General features: G+C 53.2%; 1 protein-coding gene across 3 annotated transcripts in view; it reads left to right on the top strand.

The window, feature by feature from the left end:
• Positions 1-14,206, top strand: part of Cuedc1 (CUE domain containing 1) — a 92,838-nt gene extending 78,632 nt beyond the window's left edge. For all 3 annotated transcript variants that reach the window (XM_052196195.1, XM_052196194.1, XM_052196196.1), the window contains exons 4-11: positions 3,170-3,296; positions 3,931-4,123; positions 5,648-5,731; positions 7,702-7,773; positions 8,664-8,757; positions 9,393-9,451; positions 10,437-10,507; positions 12,595-14,206. In XM_052196195.1, coding sequence (XP_052052155.1) covers positions 3,170-3,296; positions 3,931-4,123; positions 5,648-5,731; positions 7,702-7,773; positions 8,664-8,757; positions 9,393-9,451; positions 10,437-10,504 — 697 coding nt within the window. In that variant the 3' untranslated portion in view covers positions 10,505-10,507; positions 12,595-14,206. The remainder of the gene's footprint in view (positions 1-3,169; positions 3,297-3,930; positions 4,124-5,647; positions 5,732-7,701; positions 7,774-8,663; positions 8,758-9,392; positions 9,452-10,436; positions 10,508-12,594) is intronic.
• The last annotated feature ends 3,208 nt before the right edge of the window (positions 14,207-17,414 follow it).

Below are 17,414 nucleotides of genomic sequence, written 5' to 3'. Positions count from 1 at the left end.
CCCCCCTTGATCACTAATTGAGAAAATGCCCCACAGCTATATCTCATGGAGGCGCTTCCCCAACTGAAGCTCCTTTCTCTGTGATAACTCCAGCCTGTGTCAAGTTGACACACAAAACCAGCCAGTACAATCCTCTATTTCATTTATGTTGCTGTGATAAAATACCCGAAGGCAAGGACTTGATTGAGGAAAGGCTTTTTTGGCTCATGGTATGAGGGGGATTTTTCGTTCATTATGGCCAGAAAGGTGTGGCAGAGTAGAGGGCAGGGCCTCGGGTCTTTTACATCACCGTACATCAGGAAGCAGAGAGAGCTGGTCTAGAGCCAGAGGCAGGTCAACCTTCCAGGCCTGCCCCTAGTGACGTAGATCCCGCCCGTTAAGAGTGCCATAACTTCCCAAAGCAGTGCTGTAGCGGAGACCAGGGGTTCAACCATACACACCTGTGGGGGACATTGAGGACCAAACTATAATATTTAGTCCAAAGTACTTAAATATTTTCAATTACAGTGTGTGTGTGTGTGTGTGTGGCTTGTCCTCTAGCCCCCTCTCCTGTAGATCAGAATTTAGGGGAACCACAAACACAGGGGCCCAGAAGCTGCTGCCCAAGCAATGGCCTGATAGCTACACCTCCTTACTTTAATGAAACTGAGGACAGGAAATGGTATATGCACAGGAAAAGCAGGGAGAGGGGGCCATCTCGAGGAGCTCCTGCACGTATGTATAGTTAGTTCATCAGAGTGAATGGAGAGGAACAGAGGTTAGTCACAGGGGCTCTGAGGAGCTCCCAAAGAGCGCACTCCTTACCCTGCAACTACAGAGACTACATCACGGCAGTGCGCTGGCAGACTGGTATTCTAAAAATCTTTGGCTGCTGAGGGTTAGATTTGAGAGGGGCTAGTGGTCTGGTCCCTTTTCATCACTATGTCTCTCGGATGAGCGTGGTGACAGGACAGAGTTTCAGAGTTCAGGTACTGTCCTGCTGGGTTCAAAGAGGCAGGGCCATCCATCCCAGAGAAACAAACCTGGAATGCTAGGATCCTTTGCCTCGGTTTTGCCTGAATGCTGCTGCTATGTGACCTGTGACAGGGTTTGGCCCACGTGAACTGCACGTCAAGACTCCACTAAAATGCACTCTGGGAAAGGCACATGTCTGAAATCCTTCCCAGCCAGGTGGTCCAAGATCCTAAGATCCTGTGGGGTAAGCGTGAGGTCATCACCTACTTCAGCTTGAAATTCTAGTCTAAGGATTCCAGGGGCTCAGCGCCTGAAGATCCTCTTGGCCTCAGTCTCCATACCCCTCCCCCATGAGCTCTTCCCTTCATCTGCCTGAGGCCCCTCCACAGGCCGCCTGCTGTTTTTGTGTGGAAATTGTTTTACCTCAACAGCTCATTTCTCCCATTCCTTTCTAACCATAATGGAGTTGCTGGACTGTCTGTGCTGGGCTGGCCCCCTGCTGCTGAGGATGACTTCACCCCAGGGCTTGGAGGAGGATGACTGGTGGACTTTCCAGGACCCGTGCCCAGCAGCCTGGGGGAAACTCTGGAAGAAAAGGAATTCTCCCCATGTCAGCCCTCACCCTGTGGGCATCCTAGAAATACAAAGCTAGAAGGGTCTTGGTCAGAGTTTGGGCTTTCCCTGGGCAGCCATCCTGGGTGGCTTCCAGATATAACTGAGTTGGGATGCTTACCTTGCCCCAAACGAAGCCTAGACAAGCCTTCTTCCATTATGGCTGGAAGTGGTGTCTGTGGGATTGACAGATGGGCCTTGGGAGGGAAGCAGAACTTGGGGCAGGGACATAAGTAGCAGAGCAGTTTGGTGATCTAGCCTTGGGTTCCCCTGCAGGCGCCTCTCTGGATATTATCCCTGTGTGTCTCTGGCTGCGAGCTGAGCTCCCCCTAGCACTTAGCAGCTGGTTATCCGTCTGCTGCTGCCCCCGCCCTCCCCTCAGCCCTCCCCTCATACCCACCGGGCCACCAGCCCAAAATAGAAAAGGAAAGGAAGTTATTTCCACAAGTTAGCGGCAGACGGAAAAGCTCCCCTCCAGTGAGGGGGCGGAGGGATTCCTGGAGCTGGAGGCCAAATCAAAGCCAGGCTGAGCCCAGCATGGCCCCCACCACCCCCAGCCGCCTGCCTTCACCATGTGTCATTTCCCTGATTCAGCAGGACACGTGTCCTGCGGTTGCCACGCAGCAGGCTGCTGAGGAGTCCTGGAGCTCCTGGCCCAGCTCCAGGCTTCCTTCAGGCCCGGACTTGGGATAGAGCCTGGGGTCAGGGCGGCCAGGCCCTTCCCTTCTTCCTCTCCTGTCCTGGCTGCTTGGCACAGGCACACTTTGTCTGGGAAGAGAGGCCCCATTTAACCTCTTAGAAACTAGAACCTAACTCTGGCCTCCATCAATTCAAACAGCACTTCACACGGAGGTGTGTGTGTGTGTGTGTGTGTGTGTGTGTGTGTGTGTGTCCCAGTATCTGAGCAGAACTTCAGCAAGGTCTAGATTTTGTAACAAAGTACCAGGGACTCCTCAATGCTCCCTACTCCTTGGTGACTGTAGTTGAGCCAGGATGGGAACTCAGATCTGCTTATTTGTCCCGGAATCTTGGGGGGCTCCTTTCCTCAACAAACAAGGGCAGCTGGGACTGTTGGCAAGCTACCTGCCTGCTGTTGGGGGGTGGGGGTGTTATCTATTATTTAACAACAGTTCAGCATTATGCCAGCTAGGGACATAGCACAGAAGTGTCTGACCCTACCCCTCGTCCCCAGTCTGTAGGGAACATTCATAAAGTCTGTATGTAAATCCACAACACTGACATTTGCAGCAGGGACACTGAGTGACAGAAACGTGGCCTAAGCCCGAGGCCAAAGCTGGGGAAAGCAGATCTGACTAAGGAAAGCCCCAGAGAGGAGAGAGAGAGAGAGAGAGAGAGAGAGAGAGAGAGAGAGAGAGAGAGAGAGAGAGAGAGAGATCCCCACTGCTCCTGGCCTGGCTGCCTTCCTTCTTGGTCCGCCCTTTCCCTCAACCAGCAGAATGCATGCCTGTACCTTTGTTCTGAAGGCAGTGTGGGCACTGGACACTCTGAGTAAGGTCTCCATTTGCCCAAGGGCCTGTGATGGGCCAACAGAGCTATGGCTCAGCCTGACTACTCCCTGCTCTCCTTATGTCCCATCCCCCAGGATTGATGTCCTGGGCTCCGGACAACCTGCAAGCCAGAGGCGCTACAGAAACTGGAACCCACCCCTGCTGGGCAACCTCCCAGATGACTTCCTCCGGATCCTGCCCCAGCAGATGGACAGCGTTCAGGTAAGAGGCTGCCCTCAGACCTCCACGCCTGGCCTACCTACCTGCCTGTCCAGCATCTCTCCTGGGCTATGTCATGGCCTGTGCCAGCGAGTTTTACATCTTGGTTTTCAAGCTCAGGCTGGGCTGCTTCTGTGGATTAGAATTTGTAAGGAAAGAAAGGTGGGACCCACAGCCTCGCCTCAGGTCTGGCCTGGCTCGCTGGCTGCAGCCATCACCTCAGGCTGGAGGGAGGGAAATGGGGTAGCTCATGGTGGGGTTGCTGCTTCCCTCTCCGTAGAAGCTTCTTTCAGAAGGTTCCCCTGCTGGTGGGGCATGCAACTGGTGCAGAGCAAAGTGTGAGACTGGGAGGCCATGCATGGGTGGTTGAGCTGTTTGCAAATTGATTTTCAGGATGATTCAGGTTCCAGAAGAAGGAATGAGGTGGCCCTAGGTTGGGAGGAGAAGTCCTTTTGATGTCCTTCCTGCTTCTGCTGCATGGGCAGTTCTGAGCTATCCAGTGACTTCTGGCTAGTGGCTGGGTCCCACTGGGAGGGGGGGACTACACGGCGGGGCCGGAGGATTCTGGGAGAGCACACCTGCACGTATAGCTGTACATGGATTTGAGTAGATGATGTGTATGCTCCCTCTTCCTCAGGGTCACCCCGGGGGCTCCAAGCCCATGAGTGGAGAGGGAGGCCCCCCTCCGGCGCCAGGGCCCATGGCCTGCGACCAGGACGGCCGCTGGAAACAGTACCTGGAGGATGAGAGAGTCGCCCTCTTCCTGCAAAATGAGGAATTCATGAAGGAGCTGCAGAGGAACCGGGACTTCCTCCTCGCGCTGGAGAGAGGTGGGCGCCTAGCCTCACCATGCAAGAAGAGAATGACACGGGCAGGAGCCTCAGGCCTCGGGAGGCGTTGTCCTGGATGCCAGCAAGCCAGACACTTTCTAACCTGCTTAAGCTTGGCCCTCCCTGGGTCATGCAGAGCTCCAGGTTTCAGTGGGGCCTGGGAACACCAGAGAACCCAGAGGAAGAAGGGTGTGGTCTTCTCCTCTGCCTTGCATCTCTGTTAGAGCTCAGCATTAGCCTAGGCTTGGGCCACAGGGGGGTGGGGGAGGGGAATGCTGCCTTTCCCACCCACCTCTAGCTACAAGGCAGGGGCACCATGTCTTGAGCCCTGGGAACAAGCTTCATAGGTGCCAGAATAGGAGGCTTACTGAACGGAGGAGGTTAGAAAAGGATATTTGCGTGATCTTTGGATGGGCCGCCCTGCTGCTTTCCTTTTGAGGTAGGGTTTGGAGACAGGGCTGAGGAGGTGGTCTTGTAAAGGTCACAGAGGGAAGGAGGGAGGGAGGAGGGATGGGAAGGAGGGAGGAAGGGAGGAAGGGAAGGAAGAGGGATGGGAGGGAGTCTGAGGTGTTGGGAAAGAAGGGAGCAAGTTGTGCTGCTGGCATGTTGGGCTGGAGGAAGCAGGCCCACAGGCAGGATAAAAATCACATGTGGCTAGAGCCAGACAGTGGGTGTTCACACCTTTAAACCCAGCACTCAGGAGGTAGAGGCCAGCCTGGACTACAGATAGAGTTCCAGGACAGCCAGGGCTATACAGAGAAACCTTGCGTAGAAAAACAGAACAAGGGTTGGGAGAGATGGCTCAGCGGTTAAGAGCACTGACTGCTCTCTGGAAGCCCTGAGTTCAAATCCCAGTCCAGCAACCACATGGTGGCTCACAACCATCTGTAATGAGTCTGAAGCCCTCTTCTGTGGTGTCTGAAGACAGCTACAGTGTACTTACGTATAAATAAATCTTTTTAAAAAAGAAAAGAAAAAACATAACAAAACAAACAAAAAAGAGAGAGGCTTGGCTGTGCGTGCAGCTGATACCTGCCAACCCAGCGCTGAGGACATGGAGGAAGGAGAACATGAGCTCCAAGAGATCCGGGGCTCCATAGCAAGACCCCAAAATAACACAATCAGATAGGTCTGGAGTCTCGGAAGCTGCTGCTTTCCGACATTACAGCATTGCAAATGCTTATCAGGTAGTTGTTTCTAGTGTCACAAGTTCTTCAAGTGTGTGTGTGTGTGTTTATGTGTGTGAGTGTGTGTGTGTGAGTGTGTGTGAGTGTGTGTGTGAGTGTGTGAGAGTGTGTGTGGTGTGTGTGTGTGTGAGTGTGTGTGGTGTGTGTGTGAGTGAGTGTGTGTGAGTGTGTGTGTGTGTATGAGTGTGTGTGTGAGTGTGTGTGTGTGTGTGAGTGTGTGTGTGTGTGTGTGTGTATTCATGAATCCACTTCTAGGGATTCACCCTTCTGCAGCCTTCAGTGTGTCCCCAGGCACCCTGGAGCTCACTTCCCTGATAGAATCTGTCTCCTTTTCCAGACCGATTGAAATATGAATCCCAGAAATCCAAATCCAGCAATGTGGCTGTTGGAAATGACGGTGGCTTTCCCTCCTCTGTCCCAGGTAAGCTTTCTGTCCTGACAGAGAGTCTGAGGGGCTCAGTGGTCCCACACTCCAACTTTATCTTCAGTATTAAGAACTTAGGGGTAGGATGAGGAAACAGACCAAGGGTGGGATCCAGGGCCCCTCAGCCAGCAAGAAGGGAGGCCTCCTGTGGAGTGAGATAGCCCCTTCACTGTGGAGTGAGATATCCCCTTCACTGAGTGGTCCTGGGTTCTTGCTGTCTTGGGAGCGGCAGGTTACCTACCACAGGCTGGCTGACCTTCCAACTATTTCTGGATCTTGGACTACCAGAGGACACACCAACCGAATCATGTAATATCTCTTGATAGCAACAGAGAGTGGGAAGGCCATAGATTCTTGTGAGGTTTGGCTTAATGAGGCTTAATGCCTAATTAGTACGCCGGCAAAGGCAAGACATACATGTTGACTGTATCCAGCCCACAGCGAGAGCAAGGTTAATCCGGGAAGGCGCATTCACTTAAGTGGCTGAGGGCTGCCTGCCCTGAGACACGCACTGCTGGGGGGCGGAGGAGAGAAATTCTGAGCATGGAGAGCACGATGGTTCAACAAGAACTGCCAGGGATGGCTGGAGAGATGGCTCAACGGTTAAGAGCGGTGGTTGCGTTTCCAGATGTCCTGAGGTTATTTCCTAGCACACACATGTTGGCTCACAACCATCTATAACGGGGATCAGGTGCCCTCTTCTGTCATGCAGGCACAGATGCAGATAGAATACTCATAAGTATAAACAAATAAATCTTAAAATTCATTAAAAAAAAAAAGAGGGCCAGAGAAGCGGGGTTTACAGTCCCTCTCCTGACTGCCTCCCCAACTTATTTCAGACTACCTGTGACTTCCCTCCAGTGCCAGCAGCACTGGGGCTGACAGGCCAGAGGGTGAGTGACTGTATTGCTAGGATTAGACTGTAGCAGGGCTGAGGTTGGGAGCGTGAACAGAGCCTCTGTGTCCATCCTTGGCTCCTGGACCCTGGATCCTGGATCAGCTTCTGCCGTCACCCCCATGTCCATATTTTAAAAGGCTCGGCAGCTTTTCCCCAGGAGCAGACCCTCCATCCCACAGCTGATCCGGGAAGGCAGGAACAGAAGGGTAAGGTGCCCCACTAATAATCCCAGCTCAGAGAAAGAAAATCCCATAGAACTGATTCAAAAGTGAGCGGCCAGGAGCTTAGGCTTCGCCAGATGTTCAGCTGGGAATTTTCTCAGAGCTTCTTGTCCTTGATCCCAAATTAACGAGGGACCCTGGAGCTGCCGAGCTGGATCAGAGTGACTGAAAGGGAAGTTAGCAGGCAAGGTGACTCGGAATGAGCCAAGTTGCAGGATGGCAGATGAAGGCCGCCCCCACCCCCACCTCCAGACACCCACGCACGTGCTCACACACAGGGCGGCTCACTGCGTCCTGACTCCACCCCACGGCTGAGCCCTGTTCTCATTCCTGTTCAGCGTCTGCGAGGCATTCTTGACCACCTGTCCTTTCTGCTTCAGTTCATCAGAGTTAGGATGCACAGAGGGTCACGACGGTGCCGGTGAAGGGGTAACATTCTGCTCTGGGTGCAGGAGAAGGCTGATAGGCAGTCTGAGGGGATTTCCATGTTGTAGATCTCCCCCAACCAGCTCATTTCAAACCACCATCATGACTTTGAGGCTATGGGACTGCTAGGGAAGCTAGAACCCAAGACCAGCGATTTCTCACACGTGCAGCAGATCTTAAGACCACCCTCGTTTTCTCCGAAGAGGAAAATGCACCTTGCAAGTACTCTTGCAACTTGCCGGAAACTCCGATGGTTAGGAAGAAGCCTGCACCTTTTCTGTAATAAAAGAACAGACAGAAACATGGAGGGCGACCCTCCAACCGACTTCCCTAGGACCTTAGCCAGTTGCTTACCCTCTTTCTTAGTGGGACCTCAGAGACCCAACGGACCTAGCCCCTCAGCAGGTGTCTCTTTCTTCCAGGAACCAGTGATACCAACCCCACTGTGTCAGAAGATGCCTTATTCAGGGACAAGTTGAAACACATGGGGAAATGTGAGTCCTGTTCCTTGTCCCCTCCTTGTCCCCCACCCCCTTGTCCCAGCTTTCTGGGGGCAGGCCCTGTGGCCTCATGAGAGGGAGGGAGCGCCCCCTCCCCTGAAGATTTTTAATGCTATTATTGACTCTTGGCGAACTCGGGTGACATTTTAATCACAGGCTAGCTCCTCAGCCTTCCTGCCTTACTTTATTCCGCAGCTGAGTCTGGAGACAAATTAAGTTTAAATCCTCTTGAGCCAGCTGTCTGTAGGAAAATAATGTGTGTCAGTGTTCACATTCTCTGGGGCGTGAGGGCTTGGCCGAGGCAGGAGTCACTGGCTGAGTCTGCTTTCTGTGGGAATGGCAGACATTTTGGGACAGGAGAACCTCGTCCCAATGCCCGCTTTTTTTTTTTTTTTTTTTTTTTTTTTTTTTGTCATCCTTTCCTTTTTCAGTCTCATAGACCCATCACCAGTGGGAATGAGGCTGGATCCTTTCAAGGTTTTTATTTCAGGGAAAATTTCCGATGACTCATGGAAATCCTAGGACCAACTGTGGAGGTGGCTGGGGAGGGGCGGGAAGGCCGTGGCAGCCAGCGCGGGAGAGCAAGCCAGGAGCCGCGGTTGTCCGCCCCTTAGGGAAGGAGTGCCCGGACCTGGCTTGCTCGTTCCGGAGGCCTGCTGCTGTGTACTTGACTAGTGGTGGCCTGTGCTGCCCCCGGAGGCCGACCTGGGATGGCGCACTTGCTCCCTAGGTGGCACTGGTGTCTGCAATCCCTGTCACTTTCCTCTTCCCAGTCCCCACCCAAGGGGCCTGGTGCTGCCCTGGCTGTCCCCAGACCTGGAGGGAAGCCATCTGATGCTCCGGCTTTCTGGAGCATGAAGGGCTCACGAGTCTCTCTGCCCCAGCCACGCGCAGGAAGCTGTTTGAACTCGCCCGAGCCTTCTCTGAGAAGACCAAAATGAGGAAGTCCAAGAAGAAACATTTACCGAAGCTTCAGTCGTATCCTTCTGCTTGGCCCTGGGTGGGCTGGGGAGGGGAGCGCAGGCAGCAGTGATGGAGACCCCTGCGGAACCTTTCTCGGGAGTGGGATGTGGCTCTGGGGCCGCCCCTCCTCTGTGAACCAGGAAACCCCGTCATCATCTCCTGTGTTCCTTTCCCCGGGACACTGTCCTTCCTGTGCCTTCTCCACTTTTGGCCTTGAGTCATCTGTATTTTGGGAGAAAAACATCATCCTCCCATTGAAAACACGGAGTCTTCCCCTAATTTTGCTAGTTGAACGGGTTCATGGGTCCCTGCAGCTGCGTCTCCAGAAGCCTGCTTTTTTCCACTTCTGGCTTTTTAAATGAAAAGATGTTTCCCTGCCTTCATACCAAAGTTCTTATCTGTGCTTATCCAACAGGGCCCAAGGAGAACGGGATGGGGGTGGGGGTAGTCACTCTCCCTGTCAGTATTGATGGGAGCAGAGTGAGGGGGTCTGGAAGGGCATCCTTATGCAGTTTGGGGACAAGACGGATAGCAGAAACCTCTGAGGTTGGTGGGTTAGCAGGACACAGCACAGCACGGGCAAGACTGAACAAGCTGTGACGACACCCATTCATTCATCTCTGGGAGAGTTTTCCTGAACAGCCCGGCAGGCTGGGGGCTGCTGCGTCCACAGCCAACCTTCTGGATGACGTGGAGGGCCATGCTTATGGTGAGGCAGGGCAGAGAACACTGAGCTCCCAGCTGCTTGGGATGGGTGACCCTTCAAGAGGAGGTCCTGGGTGTTTACTCTTCAGCAAGGGAACATTCAGTCTGAGGAACTTGTCAGGGGTCAGCAGGCAGGTGGCCCACAGGAATGTGGTCCCTTGCCATGAGGTGCACACAATGCCACCCAGGGTGGCAGGCACTGTGCCTGGAGAATGGTCTCTAGGGAATGAGGGATAGACTGGCAGGCCTCATACACGGACAACCATAATTTAGAAAGGTTCAGTCTGGTATGCAGCAGTGGTGCATGCCTTTAATCCCAGCGCTTGGGAGGCAGAGGCAGAGGCAGAGGCAGAGGCAGAGGCAGAGGCAGAGGCAGAGGCAGAGGCAGAGGCAGAGGCAGAGGCAGAGGCAGAGGCAGAGGCAGACAGATCTCTGTGATTTCAAGGCCGGCCTGGTCTACAGAGCAAGTTCCAGGACAGCCAGGGACACATAGAAAAACCTTGTCTTGAAAAACCAGAAGAAATAAAAGTAAAAAAAGAAAAGAAAGAAGGGAAAAAGAAAGAAAGCTTCAGTCTAAAGGCCTTGAACTTTTTAATCCAGTCCTTTCCAAAGGTCATAAGGGGCCAAAAGATCTCTCTAGGCCAACTGTGGGTGAACCTTAAACATTAGGCTCTTAAAGTGTCAGGAGACACCAGATACAAAGACTAGAGGGCCATGGGGATCTTCTGAATGGTCCACCACCCCTATCCTATTTGATAGATTAAAAAAACAAACCCAGACCAGGGTAAGACTTGACCAAGGCCTCAGAGCTCAGTGGTAGAGCCAGGCCAGCACCCTTTGCCTCTCTTACCGTACCCACATACTGCTGCTTGGGGTGTCATGGCTCAAGCAGAGGGACAGAGGTGAGGCAGCTGCCCTGCCCGGCCTGGGGACGGGCCCACATGAGGGCCTGCAGGGTGGAAGATGAGGCCTTTCCCTTTGCCTTTCAGAGGAAGACTTCCGGGGAAGGAGGCAGGAGGTGCCTAAGGTGGAAGCGGCCCTACGGGAAGGACAGTAAGAGGTAAGGCTTGGGACCACCGCTTCCAGGGGCAGCTCGGGCAAAGGCCCAAAGGCCCGTCACCCATCATGTGTCCTCCAAGGATCCAGGGGGGCTGGGCTGGAACACCAAGTAACAGTGACCCTTGCTTATTTCTCTTGTGGCAGGGCACATGGTTTCTCCCTGAAAAGCCAGTGTGTGTGTGTGTGTGTGTGTGTATGTAGGTGTGTGTATTATAGTCTTACGTAACCCCACTACCTTTGCACTGGTTACACAAATGAGACTGGCTTTGAACTTCAGACCCTCCTGTCTCCACTTCCCAAGTACTGGGCTCACAAACTTGCTGTGTCACACCTGGCTTTTGTACTTTTAAGAATTTGGTTATTCATTTATTTGACAGACAACAATCACACCTGCCTTTGACAGGTGCCCTGAACAGAAAACCAAATCAGTTTTTGACCTTGAATAGTTTGCAGCCCCCACCGACAAGACTTTTCCAGGACACACAGTGAATATTACGAGGAGAACGTAAGACACACTGTGGTTGCAGAACTGTGTTCAGTTCCCTGCCTAGGCTGGATGGTCAGGGAATCTGCTGGAGGTCGGGAGATAGTCCCTGGAATGGCTGCTTCTGTCTGGAGCCTCAGGGCTGGGCTGCCTCTCCTCCAGTCTCCTTGTCTCCTCGGTAAACTCATCTGGAGGATGGCTAGGGAATGCCAGCATCTCCTGCAGAAACAAGGCGTTGTGCCTGCGCCTCTCCCGGCGCCTCATCCCAGTGAGAAGCTGCCTGCCCGTCCACCTGCTTCACCTGCCCAGCTGCTGCCGGCCCCCAGCGCTCAACATCTTTTAGGCTTGAGCTGTGGAGGAACAGATGTTCTTCCTATGGTAGTTGTGATATAACCCAGGTGACAGAGGGCGTGGTCAGCAAATGCAGGCGCCGCCCTCCCCCATCGTGTCCTGCTCCACACTTTTCTTTCTTTAGCTCTCTTCTGTGCTCCCCTGGATTTCCTCATCCACAGAGCTGCACCCCAGCAAGGGCAGCCAGGGAACCCCCCCCCCCGCCCCATCTCCCATCCCACTGGTCCCCAGGGAAAAGGTGTTCCTCCTGAAGCCACCTCATCTTAGAACGTGCTGGTTACTTTTGAGCTTCCAGCCTGTTCCCCCTCAAACCAGATTGTCCTGTATCTGCTGCAGACTGACAGCCTCCAGAAAGGGACTGGATCAATGCCTTATTCGTTGCTCTGCCTCTGACTCTCTTCAGCCTTCTCCCTTCCCTCTCAAAGGGCCCAGCTTTTCTCTTTCACGAGAGCTGCTCTTCCAGATCCATTGGGTCCCTGCGGCCCTCTCTGGTCTTTACAGTGTGTCTATCTGTCCTGTCAGCTTACTGCAAGCCCATCTCTCCTCCCTGCTTTCTTCTTCCCAGCTTTTCCCTTCTGTCTTGACAGATTCTCACCCCTGTCTCCATTGCCCTACCTGGTAATCCTTTTACTAACCCTTACCCCTGCCTTTTTGGTATTTTTCTAGACAGTGTTTCTTTGTGTGGCTCTGGTTGTCCTGGAGCTAGCTCTGTAGATCAGGCTGGCCTTGAACTCACAGAGATCAACATGCCTCTGCCTCCCGAGTGTTGGGATTAAGTGTGCCACCACCCCCCTGGCCGCCAAACACCACTTCTGTGCTTTTTTTTCCCCATGAGTCTTCTGAGCAAAAGTCATAAGAACTCAGTCTGATGTCTGAGGCTCACCGAATTCTAGCCTGGAATTCCTTTCCTGCCCCTTCAAGTCCTCTGACTTAGTGTAGCTCCTTGAGGCTACCGAGGACCCAGATGGGTGGGGTGGTCTCCCATCTGTGAGGCCTCCCCATGCAAAGGCTCCCTTTCCACTCCAGGCTCCCACTCCACGGCTAGCTGCTGAGGTCCCTGCAGCTGAGTGTGATCCAAAGCAGAGTTGATGTAGAACCTCGGGCAGAAGGAGGAGGTTCCCCACACTCTCCAGGAGCCAATGGCGGGGTGTGGGGGTGTGGGGTGTCTGTGGGGGTGGGGGTGTCTGTGGGGGGTGTGGGTGTGAACCAAGGAGCTCCGCTGATGAAAACTTCACATTCTCTCTGCTCCCCAGGCGCCGGCAGCATCACCTTGCCAGAGATGCTCCGACGGGGTGGGGGCAGCGAGAGAGCAGCGCCAGCGCCCTCCGGCTGCGGCCCAGACGGACGACGACGGTGCTTGTACACAAGGCTCAGGCTTCTCCAGCCACAGCCCAGCCCAGCCACTGCCGCTTTCCACAGGACTTAGAACTTTTCAGAGCTGCTTGTGATTGGAGGAGGGGCCTGGAGCCTTTGAGACAGCAGCCAGCCAGTCACAACCCCATTGGTGGTCTGACTCCTCTATAGGGAATGAGAAGAAATGCAGGAACCACCTCTCCTTTCCAAAAAAGAAAGAAAGAAAGAAAGAAAGAAAGAAAGAAAGAAAGAAAGAAAGAAAGAAAGAAAGAAAGAAAGAAAGAAAGAAAGAAAGAAAGAAAGAAAGAAAACAACAAAAGAGAAGAAAAAGAAAACCCCAAGGTTGCAGTTTAGGAACTGGCAAAATGACCCACGTGGAGGCTCTTTGGGCCTGAAGAGAGTTCTGCTTCTTTCCTATCTCTCCTGACCTGCCACAGTGGGGCTGATCTATACCCTCCCCCAACCCCCTGTGGCCTCCCCCCCCCCAGAGGTCTCCTGCACCTCAACCTTGCCAGGGACTGCTGACTCTTGGCTCCAACCCTGCACGGAACTCTGGACACTTTGGTCTCTTCGGGTCTAGCTTATAGGGCTGCTTCTATTAAGGGCTGGCTGTCACCTTCAGCAGCCTTCACTGGACCCAGCAGGGATGGGGAGGGTGACCCCGGAGCTGGAGGATTCAGTTTAGGCAGGGTCTTTAGTTTGGCCGAACACAGAAATTGGTTCTAAATTTACATCACAGTGGAGTACCTCAGCGACTGGACCAGTCCTGCTGTTTTGTAAGACGCTGGAGTTTCGGTGACCCCACATGAAAAGGTTCAGGCTGAAGTGCACGTTGCAGAGGCTGCCAGCCTGGGGCAGGGGAGTGGGGCGGCAAGCACCTAGAACAAGAACTTGCCGGGTACCTCAGGTGGAGAACCAGAAGGGATTTAAGGAACGGGCACCAACCACTGCCGCAGGACGGAGGCCACATCCGTGTCCCACTCGTCCCATGACCCAGGCACGCGCTGACCATTTAGAGAGATCTGGGAAACCTGGACGGGTGCGGGGGGGGGGGTCCTGGTTGAGAATGGGATCCGATGCTTGGGTGGTGGGGCTGCTAAGGACTGGCAGAAAACGGGAGCCCGGTGGGAATGGGACCGCAAACGCCTCAACTCCTGCGGGTCAGTCGAGCTTCCCCGGGCTCGCAAGAGCGGTGCACGCGGAGAGGGACCACGTCTGGAAGCGTGCGCAGCCAGTCCGGGTGCGGGTGGGGGGTGGGGATCACGTTGGCTCCGAGCCAGGTCTGTGACCCCGGGAAAGAAAGACAGCTCCCCCATCTCCTGGAGCCCCGGGAAGCTAAACTGAGCTCCACACGTGTCTGGGCCCTCCCTCCTCCAAGGCACTCGGTTGTGTGTGTGTGTGTGTGTGTGTGTCACTTTGTTATTTTTTCCCTCCAGTGTGTGGTTTCTCCCCCCCCCCCCCTTGGAGCTGTTTCATAGGAATTCCGGTAATAAAGACTTGGTGTTCTCTTGGTGCTCTGATGTGGCCGGCGGCGTGGGCTGGACCCTCCCTCCTTTTGCCTCTGCAGGGGAGAGGGTATGGCTTTTGGAGTCTTGCCTAATTCTTGGGCCACCTGCCTCGCTTTCCCCATCCTTGTCCCTTCCCCCGCCCCGCGCCCCTCCCCCCGCGCTCGGTTAACCCTCACTCTGGGTTGTTTCTAAAGTCCAAAAGGACTCAGGCGCCCTGCACACCGCCTTGGGTGGTGCACCTGCTGTCTGTGCGACTGCTGGCTTTGTCTAGCAAGCCTCCTTCCTCTTTGCCGCGGGGGCCGGGGTGGGGGGGAGAGAACCGCTTGCTGATAGCGGAGAAAAGTGGGTTGAGAAACCCAGACCGTTGCGAAAGCGTCACACCGTGCCTCCCGTACCTTAAACAACAAAGCAGGGATTAATGGTGGCTTCGGGCCGACCGGAGGCTCCTAGGTGTGCATCACAGAGGTGCGCACCTCACACTTACTTGAAAGGGAACGCAACGGTATCTTAGCTTCCTCAGTCCCCAACCCAGCTGGACTCCCTTTCACCTTCGCCTGGGCAGGGACAGGAGGCCAGCGACGGAAAGAGGAACCGGGCAATTCTCAAGGTTAAAATTCCTTGTGTGGCGCCAAAGGCCTTGTGACTTTTAATAGCACATGCTTCTTGTTCTGGGCTCAGAGTTTTCTGGACAAGGCTCTTTCCCCCAAGGAAAGGATTTCAAGCTAGGGATATAAACAACTGTCCCCGTCGTCCTTCCCTCGGGGTTCTTACTACCTGAACCCTAACAGGTGCATGTGGGCTGGCACAGCAGCATTCCTAAGTCAGGTGGTATGCTATACTAGGCAAACTAAGATTCTCTTTCTACTGTAGGTCAGTCAGTCATCAATATCCCGGAGCTATGCAGTACGGAAGGGAAGCTGTAGAACTGCCCGTGAGCTTGTAGAAATGCTTGCTTTCTAGGTTCTAGAGAGCTGGCTGATTGGCTAAGAGCACATACTGCCTGGAGAGGAACCAAGTTCAGTTCCCAGTCGCTAGCTACATCAAGGCAACGCCCAACTGCCAGTGACTCTAGCGCCAGTGGGTCTGATGCTCACTTCTGACAACACAGCTCACACACACACACACACACACACACACACATGTGCACGCATGCACACATAAACACTTATGCGTGTGCATACATAATTTTTAAATAAATTTTTTTTTTAAAAAGAAATGCTCCGTTCCAGGCCTTCTGAGTCAGAAACGGTGGAACCAAGCAATCTGTAGTTCCTATAGACGTTGGAATTTGGAACGCATGGTGTCAGACTACTACTCCCCAAATGCTTTTTCAAAATTCTTGTACATAGTACTCCAGACCAATTAAATCAAGTTTGTTTTTAAAGTGTCCTAGGAGGTTCCAATATGCAATCAAGTCAGACCCAGGGCTCCAGGTTTCAAGTGTCAAGTTGATCTTGCCCAATAACCACTTTCCAGTCAAGGAAATGACATTATTTTAAGTGACCTACCAAGATCACAGGGTTAGAGCCGAGTTAGGCTAGAAAAGGGGCCCCATCTGCCTCATTTGAAAGCTCCTTGCCTCTTCTGCTCCCTACTCCTCAAAGTGTGCTCCCTGCCCTGTGTGCCAGCACCCGCCAGCGCTTGTTAGAAATAAGATATTTATCTACCAGCCAGGAGGTGGTAGCACACCTTTCATTCCAGCACTGCCTCAGCACTGCCTCTGCCTCTGGAGTTCCAGGACAGCCACAGCTACACAGAGGAAACCCGCTCTTGAAAAGCCAAAATAAATAGGTTGTGATCCTAGCATATGTATCCGACAAGACCAATGGGGCAGCCACCATAGTCATCTGGCCATTTTCTACAATAATCTTTTGTCTGGTCAAAGAGAAAGCAAGTGTAGAGATCATGATATTTAGATGGGATAACAGATACAGGGATGATAGCGATTTGGATCGATTCCTGGCATCCAGCTATGGAGCAGTTTCCTGACCCTATTTGGAAAGACTGTTATCTGTGCGGACTTCTTGAACCTCGAATCTCCAGACGTAAGGGCTGCGATGGAAACGAACAGCAAGGGGAAGACAGAAACCCATGTTTAATCCAGTGAGGTAGAGCTTGGCTGCCAGAGTGGAGTCTCATTTTCTGGGATTGGGGACAAGGTGGGTGGTCTCGACATCCTCTGGAGCTTAACAGAGCACGGTCCTGTTAGGGTCGACATGTATGAAGAAGAGTCATTTTTAGGTGGAGGGATGAAGGGTTGAGGTGAGACAGGTGGACCCAATGAGAGAGTCCCTAAAGTTTACCAGCTGTAGGGGTCATGAGAATCACCTTAAAATGGCCCTGCCATTTGGGAGAGAGGGGTGAGGGCCGACGATCTGGAGGGGATAAGAGGACTTGGTCTCCAATGTTGACAGTGGACAGGAGACAGTTTGTGACTGTGGTAGATGGTGGTCAGCAAAGGTCCCATAGGAGAGAACAGAGGTGGCAAAGCAATGGGCTGAGTAGATGGTCTGAGAGGGGAGAGCATTTACGTGAAAGACCAGGAATTAGGACCAGATGTCCATCTGTGAGTTCAAAGAGATGAGGAGAGGTCACCCCGGGAGAGCTCATAGCCTGAAAAGAGCCAGAGGTAGGAGTTTTACCCAATCATGGTGAAGTTCCCCTGACAGCTTAGCAAGAGTGGTTTTTAAAGAGCGATTGGTTCTTTCCACCTTACCTGAAGATTGAGGGTGGTAGGGAATGAGGAAATGCCAGGGGATGTCTAGGGCTTTAGATAGGATTTGAGAAATCTGGGAAGTAAATTCAGGACCATTGTCTGACTGGAGGGAGGCTGGGACACCAAACCAGGAGATGATCTCTGGGAGGAGGAGATCAGAGACTGTTTGAGCCCTGTGGTTAGTTGTGGGAAATGCCTTTACCCACCTTGAGAAGGTATCCATCAAGGCCAGGAAGTACTTGGCACGTCTAACAGTGGGCATGTGGGTAAAATCCAGTTGCTAGTCAGTTCCAGGAAGGGAACCCCAAGCCTGATGGGTAAGAAAAGGGGTGCTACGATACCTCGAGTTGGAGTCTGACATCTGACAGATTTTGCAAGAAGCAGTGATAGATTTTAAGAAACTCAGATTTTAAGTCCTCTGGAAGCCGGGCAGTGGTGGGGTACACCTGTAATCCCAGCACTCTGGGAGGCAGAGGCAGGTGGATTTCTAAGTTGG

This window comes from Apodemus sylvaticus, chromosome 10 (genome assembly GCF_947179515.1).
Source record: "Apodemus sylvaticus chromosome 10, mApoSyl1.1, whole genome shotgun sequence".
In the NCBI taxonomy this organism is placed as follows: domain Eukaryota; kingdom Metazoa; phylum Chordata; class Mammalia; order Rodentia; family Muridae; genus Apodemus; species Apodemus sylvaticus.
Note: the sequence above shows the minus strand (reverse complement) of the source record. Positions and strands in the feature narration are given on the sequence as shown.